We start from the raw sequence: 24,442 nt of genomic DNA on the forward strand, positions 1-24,442 counted from the left end.
GTTCTTACGATTTCATCTACTACTTTTGGTTTCAATTCAAGAGCTTAAAACTTCAGCAGGTGGTGGTGTGGTGGTCTACACCTTAATGTTAATTTTTTTTTTTTTTTGAGTTACTAGATTTCTTTGGAGTCCTAACGTATTTTAGAAATTTAAAAACTGAACAGATCACAAATGGTGCAGTGGATTAACAATAAAAATAATCTGAAATCTTAAAGGGTAGATGGCATCCAGTTCACTACATCAGATTGTACTTTTCTCCCTACTTCTCAATAAAATTTTTTTTTTAATTTTTTAATTGGAGAAAAATTGCTTTACAATGCTGTGTTGGTTTCTACTGTACAACAACACGAATCAGTTATAATTATACATATATCATCTCACTTTTGAGTGTCCCTTCCTTCCCCCCATCCCAGCCCTCTAGGTCATCACAGAGTACCAGGCTGGGCTCCCTGTGAATCCTAGTGTTAAATATTAATATCATGCAAAAAGTAAGTAATTTTAAATGACTTGCTACTACAGGAAAGTAAATCTATCAAAAGGGGCATCAATCATTCTTCTTTTTAAATAAAAAAACCATTTAGTAATAAAGTGAAAAGCTGAGCTAAAAACTAAATGGGGATGCTCTGGAATTCACAGAACAAATTCCAGGTCAGTTACAAATTAGCAAATAAGGGGATTCTGCAACGCTGGACAATTAGACTCCTAAGAGTACAACAAAATTACCTTCCTTATCCATCTATCATTTACTCCTCATATTTACCCACTCCTCACCAAAAACAAACCAAATCAACCCTAATAATAACTCATGAAATATCCACACCAATGGGAGATAGGAAAATACATGGTATAGGTCCTATCCTCAAAGAATTTACAATCTTATTGAAAGCAATAAATGTAAGACCAATATGGGCAGTACAAGATCAAATTATAGCTTATAAAAACAAAGAATAAGCATTACAGAGAAAGCAAGAAATTAGATGAGAATGCATCACAGAGCATGAAGCTTGGCTGAGTTAACTTGACAGTGATACAAAAAGACAGGAGGGTGTCTTCTAAGCCAGGTCCCACAGAAAAATAACTGAGACAAGAAGTCTAAGGAATAAAGCTCCTACCAGCGTTCATGAGGATGCCCATCTAATAACCCTTAGGTTCTCAGTAGCTCATCAGGAGCCAAAGGCAAAAGAAGTTTCTAGACTCTTCAGTCCAGATAGTCGTCACAGGGAATTTCATCATTTAAACAAGATTATCCTACCACAATGGCCAACTTAAAACTAGCAGGCTTTTATGATTCTAATGGAAAAAAAAAATGAGCATGATTTCCTCATCCTATTTTTTAAATGTACTAAAGTAAAAGAAAAATATATAAACAAACATATGTTTTAAAAAGGAGAGAAAAGATAAAGAATTAGGAAACCACTACCCCAGGTGGCTCAGTGGTAAAGAATCCACCTGCCAGTGCAGGAGATGTGGGTTCAACCCCTGGGTTGGAAAGATGCCTAGGAGAAGGAAAGAGCAACTCATTCCAGTATTCTTGCCACGAGAACCCCATAAACAGTATGAAACTGCAAAAAGATATGATACCAGAAGATGGGCCACCCAGCTTGGAAGGTGTCTGATATGCTACTGGAGAGGAGCACAGAGCAATTACTAACAGCTTCTAAAAGAATGAAGCAGCTGGGCCAAAGCAGAAATGACACTCAGTTGTGGACATGTCTAGTGGTGAAACTAAAGTCCAATGCTGTAAAGAGCAACACTGCATAGGAACCTTTAATGTTAGGTCCATGAATCAAGGAAAACTGGATGTAGTCAAGCAGGAGATGGCAAGAATGAACATCGACATCTTGGGAATCAGTGAACTAAGATGGACAGGAATGGGTGAATTTAATTCAGATAACCATTACATCTACTGTGGGTAAGAATCCCTTAGAAGAAATGGAGTAGGCCTCATAGCCAACAAAGAGTCTGAAATGCAGCAGTTGGCCTTGGAGGACAAAATGATGCAGGGCAAAAATGGTTTTGTCAAGAGAACACATCGGTCATAGCAAAAAATCTTTTCCAACGGCACAAGAGATGACTCTACACATGGACGTCACAGATGGTCAATATCCAAATCAGATTGATTCTATTCTTTGCAGCCGAAAATGGAGCAGCTCTACAGAGTCAGCAAAAACAAGACCTGGAGCTGACTATGGCTTAGATCATGAACTCCTTATTGCAAAATCCAGGCTTAAATTGAAGAAAGTAGGAAAACCAATAAGCCATTCAGTATGACCTGAATCAAATCCCTTATGATTATACAGTGGAGGTGATAAATAGATTCAAGGGATCAGATCTGTTAGACAAAGTATCTGAAGAACTATGGACAGAGGTTCATAACACTATACAGGAGGCAGTGACCAAAACCATCTCAAAGAAAAAGAAATTCAAGAAGGCAAAGTGGGTTGTCAGAGGAGACTTTGCAAATAGCTGAGGAAAGAAGAGAAGCAAAAAGCAAGGAAGATATACAATTGAATGCAGAGTTACTGAGAAGAGCAAGGAGAAATAAGAGGGACTTCTGAACAGTGTGAAGAAATAGAGGAAAACAATAGAATGGGAAAGACAATAGATCTCTTCAAGAAAACTAGAGTTATCAAGGGAACATTTCATGCAAGGATGGACATGATAAAGGACAGAAATGGTAAGGACCTAACAGAGGCAGAAGAGATTAAGAGGACATGCCAAGAATACACAGAAGAACTATACAAAAAAGGTCTTAATGACTTGGATAACCATGATGATGTGGTCACTTACCTAGAGTCAGACATCCCGGAGTGTGAAGTCAAGCGGGCCTTAGGAAGCATTACTACAAGCTAGTGGAGGTGATAGAATTCCAGCTGAGCTATTTCAAATCTTAAAAGATGATGCTGTTAAAGTGCTGCACTCACTATGTCAGCAAATATGAAAAACTCAACAGTGGCCACAGGATAGGAAAAGGTCAGTTTTCATTCCAATCCCAAAGAAGGGTAGTGCCAAAGAATGTTCAAATTAATGGATAATTGCACTCATTTCTCATGCTAGTAAGAGACTATGCTTAAAATCCTTCAAGCTAGGCTTCAAAAGTATGTGAACCGAGAACTTTCAGATGTACAAGCTGGGCTTAGAAAAGGCAGAAGAACCAGAGATCAAATTGCCAACAATCGCTGGATCATAGAGAAAGGAAGGGAATTCCAGAAAAAACATCTACTTCATTGACTACTTGAAAGCCTTTTACTGTGTAGATCACAACAAATTGTGGAAAATTCTTAAAAAGATGGGAATACCAGACCACCATACCTGTCTCCTGAGAAAGCCATATACAGGCCAAGAAGCAACAGTTAGAACCGAACATGGAACAGACTGCTTCAAAACTGGAAAGGAATAGGACAAAACTGTATATTGTCACCCTGTTTATTTAACTTATATGCAGAGTACATCATGCAAAATGCTGGGCTGGATGAATCACAAGCTGGAATCAAGACTGCTGGGAGAAATATCATCAACCTCGATTATGCAGATGATACCATTCTAACTACAGAAAGTGAACAGGAATTAAAGAGCCTCTTAAGGGTTAAAGAGGAGAGTGAAAAAGCTGGCTTAAAACTCAACATTCAGAAAACTAAGATCATGGCATCAACTGCCATCACTTAATGGCAAATAGATGGGGAAGAAGTGGAAGCAGAGACAGATTTCATTTTTGGGGGCTCCAAAATCCCTGCAGACAGTCACTACAAGATACTTGCTCCTTGGAAAGAAAGTGTGAAAGTGAAAGTCGCTCAGTCGTGTCCAACTGTTTACCATCCCGTGGAGTGGTCCATGGAATTCTCTAGGCCAGAATACTGGAGTGGGTAGCTTTTCCCTTCTCCAGGGGATCTTCCCAACCCAGGGATTGATCCCAGGTCTCCTGCATTACAGGCAGATTCTTTACCAGTTGAGCCACAGGGAAGCCCAAGAATATCAGAGTTGGTAGCCTATCCCTTCTCCAGCAGATCTTCCTGACCCAGGAACTGAAAAAGGGTCTCCTGCATTGCAGGCAGATTCTTTACCAACTGAGCTATCAGCAAAAGACGCTTGCTCCTTGGAAGGAAAGTTATGACAAACCTTGACAACATATTAAAAAGCAGAGACATCACTTTGCCAATTAAGGTCTATATAGTCAAAACTATGGTTTTTCCAGTAGTCATGTATGGATGTGAGAGTTGGACCATAAAGAAGGCTGAGCATCAAAGACTTCATACTTTTGAACTGTGGTGCTGGAGAAGATCTTAAGAGTTCCTTGGACAGCAAGGAGATCAAACCAGTTAATCCTAAAGGAAATCAACCCTGAACATTCACTGGAAGGATTGATGATGAAGCTCTAATACTTTGGTCACCTCATGAGAAGAGCCCACTCATGGGAAAAGATCCTGATGCTGGGAAAGACTGAAGGCAAAAGGAGAAAAGGGTGGCAGAGGATGAGATGTTTAAATAGCATAACCAACTCAATGGACATGAGTTTGAGCAAACTCAGGGAGATAGTGAAGGACAGGGAAGCCTGGCATGCTGCAGTCCACGGGGTCACAAAGAGTCAGACATGACTTTGCAACTGAAGAAAAACAAAATGGCTAATGATTCTAAGCATCTTTTGCTGAGCTGATTTTCCACTCTATATCCTCTCCCAAAGCCTATTAAAGATTTTTAATTGGATTATTTTCTTATTGTTGAGTTTTGAAGTTTTTAAATATTCAGAATATAAGTCCTTTGCAGATATGTGATTTGTAAGTATTTTCTCCTGGTCTATAATCTGTCTTTTCATTCTCTTAATAGTGTCTTCACAAGCAAATTACTTAATTTGATTCAGTCCAATTCATCAGCTTCTTCTTTTCAATCATGATTTTGGTGTCATGTGAAAGAACTTCTTGCCTATAGCCAGCTCACAAAGATTTTCTGTGTTTGCTTCTAAAAACTGTATAGGTTTATAGTTCACATTTGGATGTGTGGTGCTTTTCAAGTTCATTTATGTGTAATGTGTGTAGTTTAGGTCAAGGTTCACTATTTTGGTATTTGGATGTCCCACTGTTCTAACACCATTTATCAAAAGTGCTATTATTTTTCCACTTTGCAACTTTGTTAAACATTATTGGCCACATTTATATGAGTCTACTGCTGGAATCTATTCTAGTTCTGTGATCTGTATGTCTATTCCTTCACTACAGTTTTGACTGTGGTAACTTTGTACTAAATTTTAAAATCATGTAGCTTGATTTTTCCAACATTTTTCTTTTTTTTAATTGTTTTAGATATTCTAGGTCCTCTGCCTTTCTATAAAAATTCTAAAATCGGTTTCTCTATCATGACAACCAGTGTTGTTGTTATTGTTATTGCTTCAAATCTATAAATCAACTTGAGGAAAATTGATGTCTTAAGTATAGTGAATTCTCCAATTCATGAATACAACATGTCTTTCTATTTATTTAAATTCTCTTTTTAAAAAATAAATTAGGAGGGGACATATGTATACCTATAGCTGATTCATGTTAATGTTTGGCAGAAACCAACACAATACTATAAAGCAATTATTCTCAATTAAAAATAAATAAATTTTTTAAATAAATAAAAATTAAAGAAGTTTTAAAAATAAGGATTTTACATTTTCACCATAAAGCTCTCATACATATTTTGCTATATTGATACCTAAGTATTTCATTTTGGGAGAGCTACTATAAATGGATTTTTTAATATTCCATTTTAAATTATTTATTGCTAGTACACAGAAATATGATTTTTTGTGTGTGAGGTGACCTTGAACCACTTATTAAACTCATGTATTCCAGTTAATTTTTTCTGGATTCCTTGGGATTTTATAAATATATAATCATGCTATCTGCATAAATAGAGAGAGTTTTATTTCCTCCTTTCTAATCAGTATGTCATTATTTCTTCAAATATTTTTGCCATACCAGAACCATTATCTGCACATTCTGGGTCTCTGACAACACAAATGTTAGACCTTATAAGAGTTTCAAGGTTTCTGAGGTGCTTATTTATTTTTTTCTCTGTTCTTCAAATTGGATCATTTCTATTTATTTAACTTCACTGACTTATTATGTCATGTCCTCTCTGCTAGTCAGCCCGTTCAGTGAGCTTTTCATTTCCATTATTATATTTCTCAGTTCTAAAATTTCCATTTAGTTCTTCTTTACATCTTCTATTTCTTTGCTGAGACTTTCTATCTTCCCACTCATTCCTAGAATATGGTCATAATATCTGATTTTAAGTTTTTTTGAGATAATTTTAACATCTGTGATCCTGGCACTGGTATCTCTTTTCTGCCTTTTCCCAAGTGAGTGCAGATTTCACAGGTTCTTTTTAAGCTGAGTAATCCAAGATTGTATTCTGGACATTTTGAATATAATCTTATGAGAATCTGGCTCCTATTTAAGTCCCACCAAGAGTGCTGGTGTTTGTATTTTAGCCAGTAATTGACCCAGCTGGGTTCACACTTCAAGTTCTGACCATCCTTCTGTAGCCTGCATTTCCAATATCAGTTTAGTGTGCAAAGCCTTTGAAGTCATACTGAGTGTGTTCCATAACTGTCCCACGCAGTGTCCAGTTTGGGGCTTGGGAGTGGTCTATCCCATAATTTGGTCCTCAATGTGCTGTTCAGGATCACACTCAAGCACGCACAGCTTGGAAGTCAGCTCAGGAGTCTGTGAGCAATTTTAAGTGGTCACTTTCCCAAGCTTCTCATTCACCTGTAATTCTCTGGATTCCTGGGGCTTCCCTTTTCCAGCCTTCCTGCAGAAAGCTGGGGCTTCATTAGCCCCATTCTTCCATATACTTCCCATAACCATGCCCACATCAGGGCCAAGCAACAGAAGAGCAAAGGGAAACGAAAGCAGTGGGACTTGCCCCACTCTCTTGAGACCACAGCTCCTCCAATCTGAGAGGCAGGTTCCTATCCTTCTGAGATTCAGGCTCCTGCCTGCCCCACTGATGCCACTGCCCAGGGTTGCTTGAGGCCTGGGGTGCAAGAGAATGAAGAAAAAGGGGGGAAAAAAAGAAAAAAGAGAAGAATGTGGGATTGCCACATTCTGAGTATTAGGAGACGTCTTTCCTCTTCCTTGGGTCAAAACTAATGGGATTCTCCTGGTGCTTTTTCTGTCCATGTTAATAATGCTCACGTCCAAGTTTCAGGATACATTAAGTTCAGGCTGGGGCATACTGGAAGAAAAAAAATGGTAAACTCACCGACGGTTCAGTAGTACTTTGAATTCTGGTCTTCTTCCCCAATCTGCCTCCTACTATTTATTTTCAGAGTCCTCAAATAGCCACTCCAAGCATTCTGTCCAGGTCTTACAGCTGCATTCAGTGGGAAAGACAGGGTGAAGTGTGCTTACTCCATCTTATCTGGAACCAGAACCTGGACTACTGCTTCTCATAACAAACTTTGTAGAACTGATTGACTCAACTACTTGTTAAATTTGATCATAAGAAATTAAAATTTTAAAATAAATAAATCCTGTAATAATCTTACTGAGGAAAAGGGAACAAGCAACTTAACAGGATCACATTATTTTAAGCATATATACTTTTGGCTATTCAATTATTAGGAAAAAAGTGAAGTTCTTAATTATACTTTGCTTTACTTCTCTAAATCTTATTTTACCTGTGGATTTTTGTGATTACTAGGACTGTTATAACATTTTTAAAAGAAGGAAAAAAAAAGATTTATTGAAAGTATGACTCAGAGGAAGCCAAGTGCACTTAAGAAGCTATAAAGTGTTAAAGAAATTGAAAAATAGTTCAGGATGACCAACACTAAGTGTAAGCCCAACAGTTTCAAGAAAACAGTATAGAAAAGCAGGCAGATATCAATTCAAAGTTTTGTATGCCATGTTAAAGTGGGTATAAAGAAAGTAAAGGAAGGCCCTTAAGTGTTTTAGCAATGGCTAGGGAGTGACATGATTTTCTTGAAGGATGACTCCTCTGAAGAACATAAAAGTGCATAGAAAATGAATCTTATTGTCTGACTCTAAGGGGGGGGTCTCATCAAGTTGGAGAACAGTATATACAGTATGATTCCACATGTGGTTGGGGGTTATGAGTAGGGAGGGAGATTTTATACACACACATGCACATATAGACATGCACGCACACATACAATGTTACGATTACGTGTCATATATAATCAAATGATTATATATATAAATTATATATCATATATATCCTTAAATCATATGATTGAAAGTGAAAGTGTAAGTGAAGTCGCTCAGTCGTGTCCGACTCTTTGCGACCCTGTGGACTGTAGCCCACCAGGCTCCTCCGTCCATGGGATTCTCCAGGCAAGAATACTGGAGTGGGTTGCCATTTCCTTCTCCAGGGGATCTTCCCGACCCAGGGATCAAACCCAGGTCTCCTGAATTGCAGGCAGATGCTTTAACCTCTGAGCCACCAGGGAAGCCAAATCATATGATGATATTAATTTATATCTTATTATGATTCTATATAATATATATGTATATATTCATGTATGTAGACAAATGGATAGATTAAATATGTATTGAATGTTTCTGGAAAAAAAACAAGAAACCAGTAATAGTGGTTAGAGAGGAGAGTGAAAGGGCTAAGGGAAAAAAACTTTTACTTTTTACAGTATTCTTCTGTTTGATTTTAAATTCTTTTACCATGATCATTTACACTTTTAAAAAGGGTTGTAAAAAAAAATAGGAGAACATATGCAAAAGTTATGATATAGATATAAGACATTAAAATAAGATATGTATGAGCCTAGCATTCAGTAGCACTGTTCCTAGCATATAGTAAGCACTCAAACACAGTTACAGATCTTCTTACAAATAATGTTATTAATCATTTATAAAGAAGGGTCACAACAGAAAACAGCTGATTTTAATTACACTACACTATACTGCACAAATTTACCAGGTATTTTCAAGCATTTAGAAATTTGAGAAAAGATAAAGAATGGATTTTAAAGATATTTTTTATTATCATTTAATTATACTTTTGCTATAAAAAGAAACGTTTGCATATTTTTCTCAATTTCTTAAGCACTGAAGGGTATCAAGGGAAAAGAGTCTCTCCTTTCCTGGTCCCTCTAATTCCAATACACAAACATAGCCATTCCCAATGGCTCAATGGCTTCTTGAGTTCTATACAACTGCAGACTTTCTTTGTGCATATAAAGCACATATAAAGATGTATATTTCTATATATTATATTATCTTTCAAGGAAATTAATCTCTGCTCCTTTAAATAATCTAGACCTACTCTACTTCTTAAACCCAAATAGAGTAAATGAATAAACAAATCCTTAAAATGCCAGACGAAGCTAAATCTTCCAAGTTGGGATATACTTAAATGGACAGGTTGAACAGCTGAAGTTCTCACTGACCTCCTAACACCCCTCGTTAGGAAAGATAAACCTTAACTAGGGCAAACAAAAGTTACTTTAAGGGGAAAAAATTACTAGGTAAAATGAACAAAATGGCAGATGAAAGGTTTTTAAGAGATTAAAAGATGTAATGAGGGGTAACTTGTGATCTCTAATCTTTAGGTCCCAGAGTCTGACTACTATGCTCTCTCACAAAAGAAGTTATTTGAGATCTTCTAACATACCCATATCTGATGGCACAGAAGAAGGGAAGCAAAAAGCCCATTTGACTGCAGAGTTCCAAAGAACAGCAAGGAGAGATAAGAAAGCCTTCCTCAGCCATCAATGCAAAGAAATAGAGGAAAACAACAGAATGGGAAAGACTAGAGATCTTGTCAAGAAAACTAGAAATACCAAGGGAATATTTTATGCAAAGATGGGCTCAATAAAGGACAGAAATGGTAGGGACCTACAGAAGCAGAAGATATTAAGAAGAGGTGGCAAGAATACGCACAAGAACTGTACAAAAAAGACCTTCACGACCCAGATAATCACGATGGTGTGATCACTCACCTAGAGCCAGACATCCTGGAATGGAAAGTCAAGTGGGCCTTAGGAAGTATCACTACAAGCAAAACTAGTGGAGGGGATGGAATTCCAGTTGAGCTATTTCAAATCCTAAAAGATGATGCTGTGAAAGTGCTGCACTCAATATGTCAGCAAATTTGGAAAACTTGGCAGTGGCCACAGGACCGAAAAAGGTCAGTTTTCATTCCAATCCCAAAGAAAGGCAATGCCAAAGAATGCTCAAACTACTGCACAATTGCACTCATCTCACACGCTAGTAAAGGAATGCTCAAAATTCTCCAAGCCAGGCTACAGCAATACATGAACCGTGAACTTCCAGATGTTCAAGCTGGTTTTAGAAAAGGCAGAGGAACCAGAGATCAAATTGCCAACATCCACTGGATCATAGAAAAAGCAAGAGAGTTCCAGAAAAACATTCTATTTCTGCTTTATTGACTATGCCAAAGCCTTTGACTGTGTGGATCACAATAAACTGTGGAAAATTCTGAAAGAGATGGGAATACCAGATCACCTGACCTGCCTCTTGAGAAATCTGTATGCAGGTCAGGAAGCAACAGTTAGAACTGGACACGGAACAATAGACTGGTTCCAAAGAGGAAAAGGAGTATGTCAAAGCTGTACATTGTCACCCTGCTTATTTAACTTACATGCAGAGTACATCATGAGAAACACTGGGCTGGATGAAGCACAAGCTGGCATCAAGATTGCCGGGAGAAATCTCAATAACCTCAGATATGCAGATGACACCACCCTTATGGCAGAAAGTGAAGAACTAAACAGCCTCTTGATGAAAGTGAAATAGGCGAGTGAAAAAGCTGGCTTAAAGCTCAACATTCAGAAAACTAAGATCATGGCATCTGGTCCTATCACTTCATGGCAGATAGATGGGGAAACAGTGGCTGACTTTATTTCTCTGGGCTCCAAAATCACTGCAGATGGTGATAGCAGCCATGAAATTAAAAGACACTTACACTTGGAAGGAAAGTTATGACCAACCTAGACAGCATATTCAAAAGCAGAGACGTTACTTTGCCAACAAAGGTCCGTCTAGTCAAGGCTATGGTTTTTCCAGTAGTCATGTACGGATGTGAGAGTTGGACTATAAAGAAAGCTTAGCGCCGAAGAATTGATGCATTTGAACTGTGGTGTTGGAGAAGACTCTTGAGAGTCCCTTGGACTGCAAGGAGATCCAACCAGTCCATCCCTAGGAGATAAATCCTGGGTGTTCATTGGAAGGACTGATGTTGAAGCTGAAACTCCAATACTTTTGCCACTTCATGCAAAGAGCTGACTCACTGGAAAAGACCCTGATGTTGGGAAAGATTGAGGGCAGGAGGAGAAGGGGACAACAGAGGATGAGATGGTTGGATGGCATCACCAACTCAACGGACATGGGTTTGGGTGGACTCCGGGAGTTGATGATAGACAGGGAAGCCTGGCATGCTACAGTTCATGGTGTTGCAAAGAGGCAGACACGACTGAGTGACTGAACTGAACTGAACTGATGGAACAGAAACTCAGTAGGGCAAGCAAATTTGGAATAACTTTCACAGACATTCTATACTGAACAGATCAGGGGGTCTAATCCAGAAATCACGTATTTCTTATATTCTTATACTGGGGGAAGAAAGGAGTCACATTTTACAGCAGTAGCTACAGACTTCAAGCAGGGAAGGCAGAAGAGGCAGAGCTGATCTTCTGTAGTAGTAACCTTTCATCTCAACTTCCAGCTTGTGCTCTGCAGTCTCCAAAGCAAAAATAAAATCCAGGACCAATATTCCAGGGTTTAAAAAAAAGTTCCTACAAGTCAAAACAAAAATCACAATCTCTTTTTGGGCTGTAAGAAAAAACAGTTTTTCCCTGCATTTATATGGGGCAAGAAAAATTCCTAGTTCAACTGAGAAAAAAAATTACTTGGTTATAACAGTGGTATTTACTTTACTTGATATCAATAGGATCTTTACTTGCTTTTAGAGGATCTAGAGGAGAAAAATGTTTAAACATTTAAAGAGGCTTTAAATTAACTACTTTCTCATCCAAGGTAATATATAAAGAGAAAAACCTCAGTTTTACTTAATTTAGTGCTTTGAAAAGGCACAAGAGATAAGATGATATTGATCATTTACAGCATGAAGAGCTAAAATGGGATAGAAAGGCTGAGCAAATTTCTAGTTTTAAGTTCAACAAACTTCATTAGATTGAACACATCATAGTGGTAAGACACATAAGGATTAGTGATGTGTGTGTGCGTGTGTGTGTGTAGAAGGAAATGGAAGTACAACAAACTTCATTAGATTGAATACATCATAGAGGGAAGATATGTAAGGATCAGTGGGGTGTGTGTGTCTATAGAAGGAAATGGAAGTAAAACAAACTTTATTAAACACATCATGGAGGGAAGACACAAGGATTACTGGTGTGTGTGTGTGTGTGTGTGTGTGTGTGTGTGTAGAAGGAAATGGCAATCCACTCCAATATTCTTGCTTGGGAAATCCCATGGACAAAGAAGCCCAGCAGGCTACAGTCCATGGGGTCACAAGAGTCAGAGATGACTTGTTTCAACTGGAAGCAAGTAAACAAAATATAAACTTCTCAAGATCCTAGGAAGACTTCCTTTGATGAAAAGATCTGAGGATAAATTTTAGTCATTTTATAATATTCTGAATTTCCATATCACACCACCTATATGCAAAAATTAAAAAAAAAACCAAAAACTTCAAAACCAAATATAAACCATTTTCTGGAAGATCCAAGTGACTGTCTCTTGTAACAATGAAGAACTAAACATCTATATAACATGGTTTTGAGAATCTAAACCTTAGTCACCCAAAGATGACTTTACCAACTAGTATTTATAACACTCTTTAACAAATTATTCCAGAATCTTAATAATTCTTTTTCTTACCAAAAAAATAATTTATTAAAATGATAACCAGAAATAGAAGAGTTAATGCTATCCTATTCTCCCACAACTCCATTTACAAATGTATAGTATCACAAAATACAAAGCTACTTTCTACTATCATTCTGCTACTAAGCACAGTATGTCAAGTTTAAATGTACAAAATACATTTTGCCTAAAATAAACAATGTAAACAAATTGAAAAGTGCATATAAGAATAAACTAGGCAATATCTAGTAATATTAAAACCCACTGAAAGAAGTGTGTTGGTCCAATAGCAATTGGTGTCCTAGTCCCCACACTATGATCTCAATGTTTTCCCCAATATAAAGGTTTCTTGGAGAAAAAGGGTTCCTGATTCCAACTCTGGTGCAGGGAAAGTTCAAGGAAAGCCTGGGACATGTACTGTGCCAGTAAGCTAATGATATAAAAGAACACTAAAGTAACATCAGGAGGACAAGCAGCCAATTTAAAAGGGCTTCCACCAGTCAAAAGAAGTGGAAATTTTAGCGTAAAAAGAATAATAACTGCAATGGATTGAAAGAAAACATAGAAAAATCCATGATCTCATAGTGATACTCAAAACAGAAAAACAGCTCACTACTCACATAAGGGCACTTGTTATTTTGAAAATTGGTAAGTAAACAGGAAAAAAAATCAGGTCTTTATCCTGCCCTTCTTGTAGTAACTATCATTTCAGGAGAAACAAATGGCTGATGAAATAAAATTCTACTCTGTAGAATAATTCCAATTCAGAAATTTGGAAGGAATAAAAGAATCAGAAATATTTTGCAACCACTATGGAAACAATGGATGAAGACAATGTACTCCATCAGCAACAATAACAATATGGATTTCTTCGAGCCACTAGGTCTAACTACAAGTTCACAGGAAACGTGGAGGATAGAGGAACATGTTAACACTACAAGGATGCAATCAGCCAAATCCAGATGTGGACTGCTCTAGCAAATTAAGAACTTCAGTTCTCAGCAAACAGCAATGCCAAAATTAAAAAAAAAAAAAAGAGGAGGGGGGAATGTAAATTAAGAGATACTTAAGAGAGATGTCAACTAAATGCAAAGTGCTTACCATGCACGTGAATCTTTATTTGAATAGCTCAATGTAAAGAGTATTTTTAAGACAATAGGGGAAATTAAATACTGGCTGCTAGATTTTATATGGTATTGAGAAATAATTTTCTCAGGTGTTTAAGACTACAGTGTTTATGTTATTAATAAAGGAATTCCCTAATGTAAATTATGGACTTCAGTTAACAATAATGTATCAATACTGTTTCACCAACTGTAATAAACATACTACACTAATGCAAGATGTTAATAACAGAGGAAACTGTAGATGGGGATTCTGAACTTCCACTCAGTTTTTCCTATAAACCTGAAGCAGTTCTAAAAAAGTAAAGTCTACTAATTAAAGAAAAAAAAAGAAAAACTGGAACATGAGCTTCTTCTCCAATCCATTCTTAAAACTGGTCACCTGCAGAGTTTCCACAGTGTTATTATTTCACTTTTTCAATAATATAGATTCTCCCAAATTTTCCTAATGTTTAACATAAACTACCTCTAATATATTCTCATATCATTCTTTTTTTTTTTTTGGTAGGGAATAAGTGACCAAGACTTTCTATGTTCCAATAAATATAAATTAATGCACTCACAAAACCATTAATCATCAACAAAGTTCTTACAAAGCAGTGTCTGGCAAATTTTTATTATTTCCAGCAAAATGTTAAGGCCTTCACACTTTAGGGCCAATGAGAAAGGAATATGCTAGTAATGAGAATTATGCATGAGCTGAGGAAATCTAGAATTGTGAAGTACAGGAAAAGACAGAGAAAAAGGAGAATGGAAGGAATTCAGGAAAAGAAATAATGAGAATTTTGAAAAGGGGGACTGATTTATTAAAAGGAACAAAACTTAGGGTTCAGGCTAAATTCATCACAAAGTATCATTTTATGTTAAAAAGAAATAAATCCTATACCAGTTATCAAAAACTGAACAACAATTTTAAACCAACCAGTCCTATAAAGGGCTAACCTCTGGTTATATACCTTTTCCTTACACATATAGCCTCCTTTTTATTGGGGTCACTGAGTAAGAAAATCATTATGACAACAGACAGGCAGGAACAAGAAGTTCAGCTTCATTAAAAGGTTCTCAAAGGGTCTAGATTCCGAAGCACCTTCAACAAAAAGAAGTTATGAGGCTTAAGTATCCAGAAGGCATGGTTAGAAAGCCAAGAAAAGAAAGCGAAGGGCTGTTCATTGAAATACAAACCAAAAGATAAAAAAAAAACTATTTTATTTTGGAAAGAGAAAAGTTCCGAGGAACTAAAAACAGGTAAGAAAAACATTTTAGGTAATAGTATGAAAGATGAAATAAGAAGGAAAGGAGAGACTCAGCATCCAAGGATCTCCAATTCACCCATTAAAAGGTACTAAACTGTTCTTTAAGCTTTATTGCATAGAATCCTGACTAAACCATGGCCAAAATAGGCAGGAGAACTTACTGAAAGGGCTATAAAGCTGTATTCTGCCTCATCTGGAAGCATTTCCTTGGGACCAAGTAGGAGAAAGACAGGTGAAGCAGCACTGTCCAAGCCAAGCTGATACTAACATACTTGCTGATATTAACATAATATGGACTTGGCTGAGAGTAAAACAGATAACTTGGGATCTGTGCAAGCCAGGAAGAGATAGCTCTAGCTGCACCTGTTTGTTCGTATCACTGAGATGCAAACAGCTCAAAATAAACATGGAAGAGCAGAAAAGGTGAGGAAAAGAGAGCACCATCCTTTTCTCTATTCTTCCTTCTCTAATCATCTATTTTTTCAAGTAGTTACAATGGGTGCTGATCTATCCACTGTCTTCCTGACTTCCCATGTTTTGGGAAAGCTAAGTTTGGCCTAAAAACAACTATTAAACAGATTTATAACTGTATTAGCATCATACTCTAAAAAAAAAATGAGTCAATTAGTAGAGAAACTTGGGGCAATGAGAAAGCTTAAGGCAAAGGGCAGTGATTAAAACAATAGATGCTGCCAGAATACATAATACACATTTCATTAACTTGACAGAAACTAATTTACTAAAATTCCAAACATCAGTGATTCACAAAGATAGCATATTCACCCTAGAGAATACACAGCTGTGAATCTGAGGGTCCTAAGCTACATAGCATTTTGTCCTTGTTATTTCTACCAACTAGTTATTTCTAGCAATTACAGCAACTTCCTTTGCTCCGTATGTTAATACTGAATTCCTTTAGACACTAATGAATGTCCCATAGCAATATCAACCCTCTAGTTTAATAAGATCATTCAGTGTGCTAATCACACCTCTATTTAATTTTGATCCAGAAAAAATATTTAAATATCCGTAATATCAGATTATGTCATAAACTGAAAATACAAAGATGAATCAAACTGGCCACGTATTAAGGGTTTTACATCACTAGAATGATGTCAGAAAAAAAGTTACTTATCCTTGTGGTAAAATAATAGAGACTCAAGCAGTAACATGGACCTCAAAAATGATGGCCAGGGCCAGAAAGGAGTTATTTGATGAAATTGAAGCTAATGAAATCAACATGCAACAAATATTATTATTTTTTATTCACCCTTCAGTGTGATTTGAAGGCAGCTTTCTTAATGTGATTAAATCATGTTTAACATCCAAAAACACAAGAAGAAACAACTCAGAGGTGTTTATGTTTATTTTTTAAAAAGGTAAATTTTACCATAACAAACATTATGCAAACACTAATGCAGAATGTTTCAGGTAATTCACTCCCTCTTATCCTTACTCACCATGAAAAGAAATTCCCAAAATCTAACTATTCTAAGCAATCAGTATATCTACAATTACTAGCTAGCAATAAAATGTCCAAGAGAAAAATGTTCAGCATGGTTACACTTAGTTGACACCAGACTATTCAACTGATAAAGAATGTAACTTGATGTTCAAAGATAATAATAAATTGTTTGGTATATCATACAAAGCAGCTTACCTTGTAGTTTTTTCAATACAGCAACCTCCATTTTCAGAACTTGCTTTGGTTGTTGAGCTGATTCCACCTTCAGTGCAACATTTTCCCTGGTGAGCATGTCCAAGGCATCGTAAATTTCTCCAAAGCCCCCACCCCCAATCTTCCTCAACTGCATGGGAAATAAAATAGGAACACACACACACACACAATTAATAGAAGATTCTAATTAGAAGTTGATTCATCTCTGATATTTACAAAATAATATATAATTGACTATCCCTATTTTATGCTAAAAGATCTCAATATTGTTAACTGAGTATATGCCAAGAATGAATACTTAGAAATAATGTCAAAATTTTTTCCCACAGCTTTGTCCACAAGAAGTACTGAATTTATTTCAGCCACAAACAATTTTAAAATTAGGTCTACAGCCAGCATCAGAAACATCATAAAAGACACAGTTATCTGAAGCTTCACTTCCCACATATAACTCTCAATGACCAGATCTGTTCTAATTCTAAGGCAATCATTTGAAGATGTTTTAAATCCTTAACATTTTTTACCAACTGAAATCTCCTCTGGAACCAGACTGAGATGTGTCTGCGAGGAGGCTGGAGGAGGGACAGGCCACCAGAGCCCAGTTCTCTCAGCACCATTTACCCTCCTCTCAGAGGCACTGAATAGCTACACAGAACACAGCCCTGAAGAGAGGTCCTAGAAAATGGGCCAGCAGCTTGGGGTTAAGGGAACTAGGGACCCCAAGGCATTAAAGAAGTCATTTGGAGGTGGCCCCTTGAATGCTCAAGCTTGCTAGTTGCCACATGGGTAAGAAATAAAAACCATCTAGTTAACTCCTAATCCATAAGACTGTGATAAAAATAAATGATTGTTTTGAGCCTCTAAATTTTGATGCAGTTTGTTACTAGATTGGTCAAAAACTTCACTTGGGTTTTTCCATAAGCTGTAACAGAAAAATCCAAATGAATCTTCTGGCCAACTCAATGAATAACAGATAACCAAAACACCATCCTCAACAATGAGCCTGTAATTTTTTTTTTTTTACTAAGAGGCCACTATGTCACTCAAATTTGGCAGACATGCCCCACATGTATATTGGCTCTCGTTGTCAGGACAGAGCAACTATGCCAGGCATAGCTGCATTTATCACCTTTTGATATGTCTAATGGAGAACGGCCGACCTTTACCACAGCACTTAACACAAAGCTCTCACCAAAGCACACACATGCCTGACTTAAAGATTACCAACTGCTGGAATCTCCCTGCACCAGCCACGATGATGACAAGGTTCTTTCCTGTTTACTCAAGAAAAATTTCAAAGTCTACTGCTTTGCCTAATAAGTAAAACACCGTACCATAAAAACAAAATTTTTATTTCTAGAAGAATAATCTTCGTTTTGCAATCTGTTGACAGACTATGGAAACAATTGAATAGCTTGGCTAAACTTGCCAGTGGAACAAAGCTTTGGTTAACAGAAGACCAGGTAGCAATAAAACATATTTAAATATATCTAAAAGAAAAATAGCTTCTTTACTGGAAGAAAGAGAGCAGATTCCAAGTCCAGGGCAAGGAAGCCATCAAAAGACTATAAGAATCATGTTAAAAAGACTCAGGAGACAACTTGAAGGAAATCCCTTTAGTCAAATGAGACAATTTGAACATCAATAGCAATGATAACTACAACAGACTGAAACACATGAAATATGCTTAAATCCATGAATTCTTAATTATAATTTTTTAAATTCCATTAGTCACTTTGAGAAGATGCTCTCTTCAGGGTTTCCCTTGTGGCTCAGAGGTTAGAGCATCTGCCTGCAATGCGGGAGACCTGGGTTCGATCCCTGGATCGGGAAGATCCCCTGGAGAAGGAAATGGCAACCAACTCCAGTATTCTTGCCTGGAGAATTCCATGGATGGAGGAGCCTGGTGGGCTACAGTCCATGGGGTCGCAAAGAGTCGGACAAGACAGCAACTTCACTTTCACTTTCAGTTCAGTTCAGTCACTCAGTCGTGTGAACACGCCAGGCCTCCTTGTCCATCACCAACTCCCAGAGTTTACTCAAACTCACGTCCATCGAGTCGGTGATGACATCCAACCATCTTTTCCTCTGTCGTCCCTGTCTCCTCCTGCCCTCAATCCTTCCCAGCATCAGGGTCTTATCAAATGAGTCAGTTCTTCACATCAGGTGCCCAAAGTATTGGAGTTTCAGGTTCAGCATCAGTCCTTCCAATGAATATTCAGGACTGATTTCCTTTCGGATGGACTGGTTGGATCTCCTTACAGTCCAAGGGACTCTCAAGAGTTTTCTCCAACACCACAATTCAAAAGCATCAGTTCTTTGGCACTCAGCTTTCTTTATAGTTCAACTCTCACATCCATACAAGACTACTGGAAAAACCATAGCTTTGACTAGACGGACCTTTGTCAGCAAAGTCATGTCTCTGCTTTTCAATACATTGTCTAGGTTTGTCATAGGTTTTTTTCCAAGGAGCAAACGTCTTTTAATTTCATGTATGAAGTCACCATCTGCAGTAATTTTGGAGTCCAGAAAAATAAAGTCTTTCACTTTTTCCATTGTTTCCCCATCTATTTGCCATGAAGTGATGGGACCAGATGCCATGATCTTAGTTTTCTGAATGTTGAGTTTTAAGCCAACTTTTTCACTCTCCACTTTCACTTTCATCAAGAGGCTCTTCGCTATCTGCCATAAGGGTAGTGTCATCTGCATATCTGAAGTTATTGATATTTCTCCCGGCAATCATGATTCTAACTTTGCTTCTTCCAGCTCAGCATTTCTCATGATGTACTATGCATGTAAGTTAAATAAGCAGGGTGACAATACACAGCCTTGACATACTCCTTTTCCTATTTGGAACCAGTCTGTTGTTCCATGTCCAGTTCTAACTGTTGCTTCTTGACCTGCATACAGATTTCTCAGGAGGCAGGTCAGGTCATCTGGTATTCCCATCTCTTTCAGAATTTTCCAGTTTGTTGTGATCCACACAGTCAAAGGCTCTGGCATAGTCAATAAAGCAGTAGATGTTTTTCTGAAACTCTCTTGTTTTTTTCATGATCTGATGGATGTTGGCAATTTGATCTCTGGTTCCTCCACCTTTTCTAAATCCAGCTTGACCATCTGGAAGTTCATGGTTCACATACTGCTGCAGCCTGGCTTGGAGAACTTTGAGCATTATTTTACTAGCATGTGAGATAAGTGCAATTGTGCAGTAGTTTGAGCATTCTTTGGCATTGCCTTTCTTTGGGATTAGAATGAAAGCTGACCTTTTCCAGTCCTGTGGCTACTGCTGAGTCTTCCAAATTTGCTGGCATATTGAGTGCAGCACTTTCACAGCATCATCCTTTAGGATTTGAAATAGCTCAACTGGAATTCCATCCCCTCCACTAGCTTTGTTCGTAGTGATGCTTCCTAAGGCCCACTTGACTTCCCATTCCAGGATGTCTGGCTGTAGGCTGGTGATCACACCATCGTGATTATCTGGGTCGTGAAGATCTTTTTTGTATAGTTCTTATGTGTATTCTTGCCACCTCTTCTTAATATCTTCTGCTTATGTTAGGTCTATACTATTTCTGTCCTTTACTGAGCCCATCTTTGCATGAAATATTCCCTTGGTATCTATAATTTTCTTGAAGAGATCTCTAGTCTTTCCCATTCTATTGTTTTCCTCTATTTCTTTGCATTGATGGCTGAGAAAGGCTTCTTATCTCTCCTTGCTATTCTTTGGAACTCTGCATTCAAATAGGTGTATCTTTCCTTTTCTCCCATGCCTTTCACTTTTCTTTTCATAGCTGTTTGCAAGGCCTCCTCAGACAACCATTTTGCCTTTTTGCATTTCTTTTCCTTGGTGATGGTCTTGATCAGTGCCTCCTGTACAATATCACCAACCTCCATCCATAGTTCTTCAAGCACTCTATCTATCAGATCTAATCCCTTTAATCAACTTGTCACTTCAAGTGTCATAAGGGATTTGATTTAGGTCATACCTAAATGGTTTGGCGGTTTTCCTTATTTTCTTCAATTTAAGTCTGAATTTGGCAATAAGGAGTCATGATCTGAGCCACAGTCAGCTCCCAGTCTTCTTTTTGCTGACTATATAGAGCTTCTCTCTCTTTGGCTGCAAAGAATATAATCAATCTGTTTTCAATGTTGACCATCTGATGATGTCCATGTATAGAGTCTTCTCTTGTGTTGTTGGAAGACGGTGTTTGCTATGACCAGTGCATTCTCTTGGCAAAACTCTGTTAGCTTTTGCCCTGCTTCATTCTGTACTCCAAGGCCAAATTTGCCCATTACTTCAGGTACTTCTTGACTTCCTACTGTTGCACTCCAGGCCCCTATAATGAAAAGGACATCCTTTTCGGGTGTTACTTTTAGGAGGTCTTGTAGGTCTTCATAGAACTGTTCAAATTCAGCTTCCTCAGCATTACTGGTCAGGGCATAGACTTGGATTACTGTGACACTGAATGGTTTTCCTTGGAAATGAACAGAGATCATTCTGTTGTTTTTGAGATTGCATCCAAAAGACTGGACTCTTTTGCTAACTATGATGGCTACTCCGTTCTTCCCCCAGTAGTAGATATAATGGTCATCTGAGTTAAATTCACCCATTCCAGTCCATTTTAGTTCACTGATTGCTAAAATGTCGATGTTCACTGTTGCCATCTCCTGTTTGACCACTTCCAATTTGCCTTGATTCATGGACCTAACATTCCAGGTTCCTATACAATATTACTCTTTACAGCATCGGAGTTTACTTCCATCACCAGTCACAACCACAACTGAGTGTTGTTTTTGCTTTGGCTCTGTCTCTTCATTCTTTCTGGACTTATTTCTCCACTGATCTCCGGTAGCATATTGGGCACCTACCAACCTAGGGAATTCATCTTTCAGTGTCCTATCTTTTTGCCTTTTCATACTGTTCTTGGGGTTCTCAAAGAAAGAATACTGAAGTGGTTTGCCATTCCCTTCTCCAGTGAACCGTGTTTTGTCAGAACTCTCCACCATGACCCGTCCATATGGGTGGCCCTACATGGTATGGCTCATAGTTTCACTGAATTAGACAAGGCTGTGGTCGATGTGATCAGACTGGTTAGTTTTCTGTGACCTCCTCAGGAGACATCCAAACACAGTTATGCCTCAGTCTCTGTGGGGCCTCTGGGTCCTGGTGCACACAAGGTATGTTTGCGCCCTCTAAGCATCTCTGGTGGGTATGGGGTTTGATTCTCATTAGCATCAGAAGATGCTATGGAACCAATTTATTACTTTGAAAAGTGGTAAATTTAAAAAAGAATCAAGCATTTATCCTGTATTCCGAGTCAAACTATATCTCAGGGTAATCAAATAGTTAATGATGCAAAATTTCTCTTCATAGATGTACTTCAACTAATGAATAAAGGAATGACAGAATATCACCAATCTGCCATCCCTTTGAATTAACAGACCTAGACAATGATGATCAATAGTGTTAACAAAATGATGGGCAATAAGACATTATGTGCCTCCCATCCAAAGTTAACAGTACCCTTTATGGGGGGCGGGGGGAAGCCCCTACCTCAATAAACAAACCTGAAGTCAGATCTAATCAAGTCTGTCTATATAACCAACAGTTTACATAAAATACACAAGACAGAGAATCATATTAACACCATGTGGAAACAATAGAAAAAATCCAAACTACGGAAAATTCTACAGGCAAATAACCTAGTTTCTTCAAAAAATAAACTGCAAGAAAAAAAGAAAGATAAAAAGGAACTTAGAAATTAAAGGAAACTTAAGTATGTCAAACAACTGAAATATCCAGACTTCACCTGGATGTGATTCAACTGTTAAAAAAACTTTACAAAACAATTAGGAAAATGTGAAAGTTGGAAGGATATCTAATGATATTAATGACACTGCTTTCCTGAATGTGATGATTACATTTTATGTGCATAGAGAAAAGTAAGGTAAAAGATTTCCTTCAAAATATTTTGGGAGAGATCTGTTTTTAATGTTTAAAAACAACTGGGAAGTGAGATCATGCTTCCTGGGGTGAAAGGTTAGCAGAAGTGCCCTTTCTTGCTTTCTGCTGTAGTCCCAAGTGGTAGCTGCCTAAATGGGCAAGTTCATGAAACCTGGGAAGGTGGTGCTGGTCCTGGCCTTTCGCTACTCTGGACGCAAAGCGGTCGTCGTGAAGAATATTGATGATGGCACCTCAGACTGACCCTACAGTCATGCTCTGGTGGCTGGAATTGATCGCTATCCCTGCAAAGTGAGAGCTTCCATGTGCAAGAAGAAAATCACCAAGAGGTCAAAGATCAAGTCTTTTGTGAAAGTTTCTAATTATAGTCACCTCATTACGACAAGGTACTCTTCGAATATCCCCTTGGACAAAACTGTTGTCAACAAGGATGTCTTCAGAGATCCGCTCTCAAATGCAGGGCTCCATGAGAGGCAAAGGTCAAGTTTGAGGAGAGACACAAACAACACTGGCAAGAACAAATGGTTCTTCCAGAAGCTGCGGTTTTAGGTCTGTCCCAGTCATTAAAAATATTTAAAAAACAAAAACAAAAACTGGACTCTATGATGATCTTTTACTTTTATCTAGTTTGTTTCAGTTTTTCTATTTCATATTCAGTGCTCCCATTTCATTTGGTATGTTTTCCCATTTCTCCATCACTCCCTGTTTTTTTTGATGTTCTTTCTCAAGCAAAGTATAGTAGAAAAGCTTTTGTATATACATATATAAATCTATATAGAGTATGTATAATACATATATTTTAGAAGACTTATGAATTTTTGCCTAGCTAAAAAATTCATGACATTTTGATTCCACTTGTCTGACTCAGTATGATAGAATGCTAGATTTCTAATTTATATTCACTCAAAATTTTGATATAGTTCCATATATTTTGGCATCTAGTATTACTGCTATAAGTCTAGAAAGTTTATTATCTTAGTGTTAAAAAAATGTGAATGAGGCTTGAAACTTCTAATCTAATTCTGAGAATATTAAGAAATATTATGCTGTTAAAAAAACACAGGAAGTTAACAAGTGATACAGTATTATTAACTAAAGTACAGATTTTGTTCAAATCTTCACAAAATTTTATGCTCGTGTCCATTATTTGTTTTCATACCTTATTTAACATTATATTTAACTGCATTTAGCAGCTTCAGCTGCATGCAACAGATTCTGGTAAATTGTTATTTCATTTTTATTCTATTACAAATATTTCTAATTTTCCATGTTATGGCTTCTTAGATATACCCCTCATTTAAAAGTGGATATTTAATTTCCAAATACATGGGATTTTTAAAAGTATCTTTGATATTAATTTCTCATTTAAATGCTTTCTTCTCTGCAATCACCTTCTATGTTTTTCAGTCTTCTAACTTTATTGAGGCTTTCAAAGGCTAAGTTAAAGTGCTCTCTTGGTAAATGTCACACTGTACTTGAAAATATGTGGGTTATTTTCAAATCTCTCTTGATAGTGATCACTATCAAAAATAAATCCACAGAAATAAGAGAACAGATTCTGT

General features: G+C 37.4%; 1 protein-coding gene across 1 annotated transcript in view; it reads right to left on the reverse strand.

Moving 5' to 3' along the window:
- Positions 1-24,442, reverse strand: part of TTBK2 (tau tubulin kinase 2) — a 127,957-nt gene that overhangs the window by 69,282 nt on the left and 34,233 nt on the right. The window contains exon 3 of the mRNA XM_052646402.1: positions 16,904-17,051. Within this exon, the coding sequence (XP_052502362.1) occupies positions 16,904-17,051 (148 nt within the window). The remainder of the gene's footprint in view (positions 1-16,903; positions 17,052-24,442) is intronic.

The sequence above is a fragment of the Budorcas taxicolor genome, chromosome 10, assembly GCF_023091745.1.
Source record: "Budorcas taxicolor isolate Tak-1 chromosome 10, Takin1.1, whole genome shotgun sequence".
In the NCBI taxonomy this organism is placed as follows: domain Eukaryota; kingdom Metazoa; phylum Chordata; class Mammalia; order Artiodactyla; family Bovidae; genus Budorcas; species Budorcas taxicolor.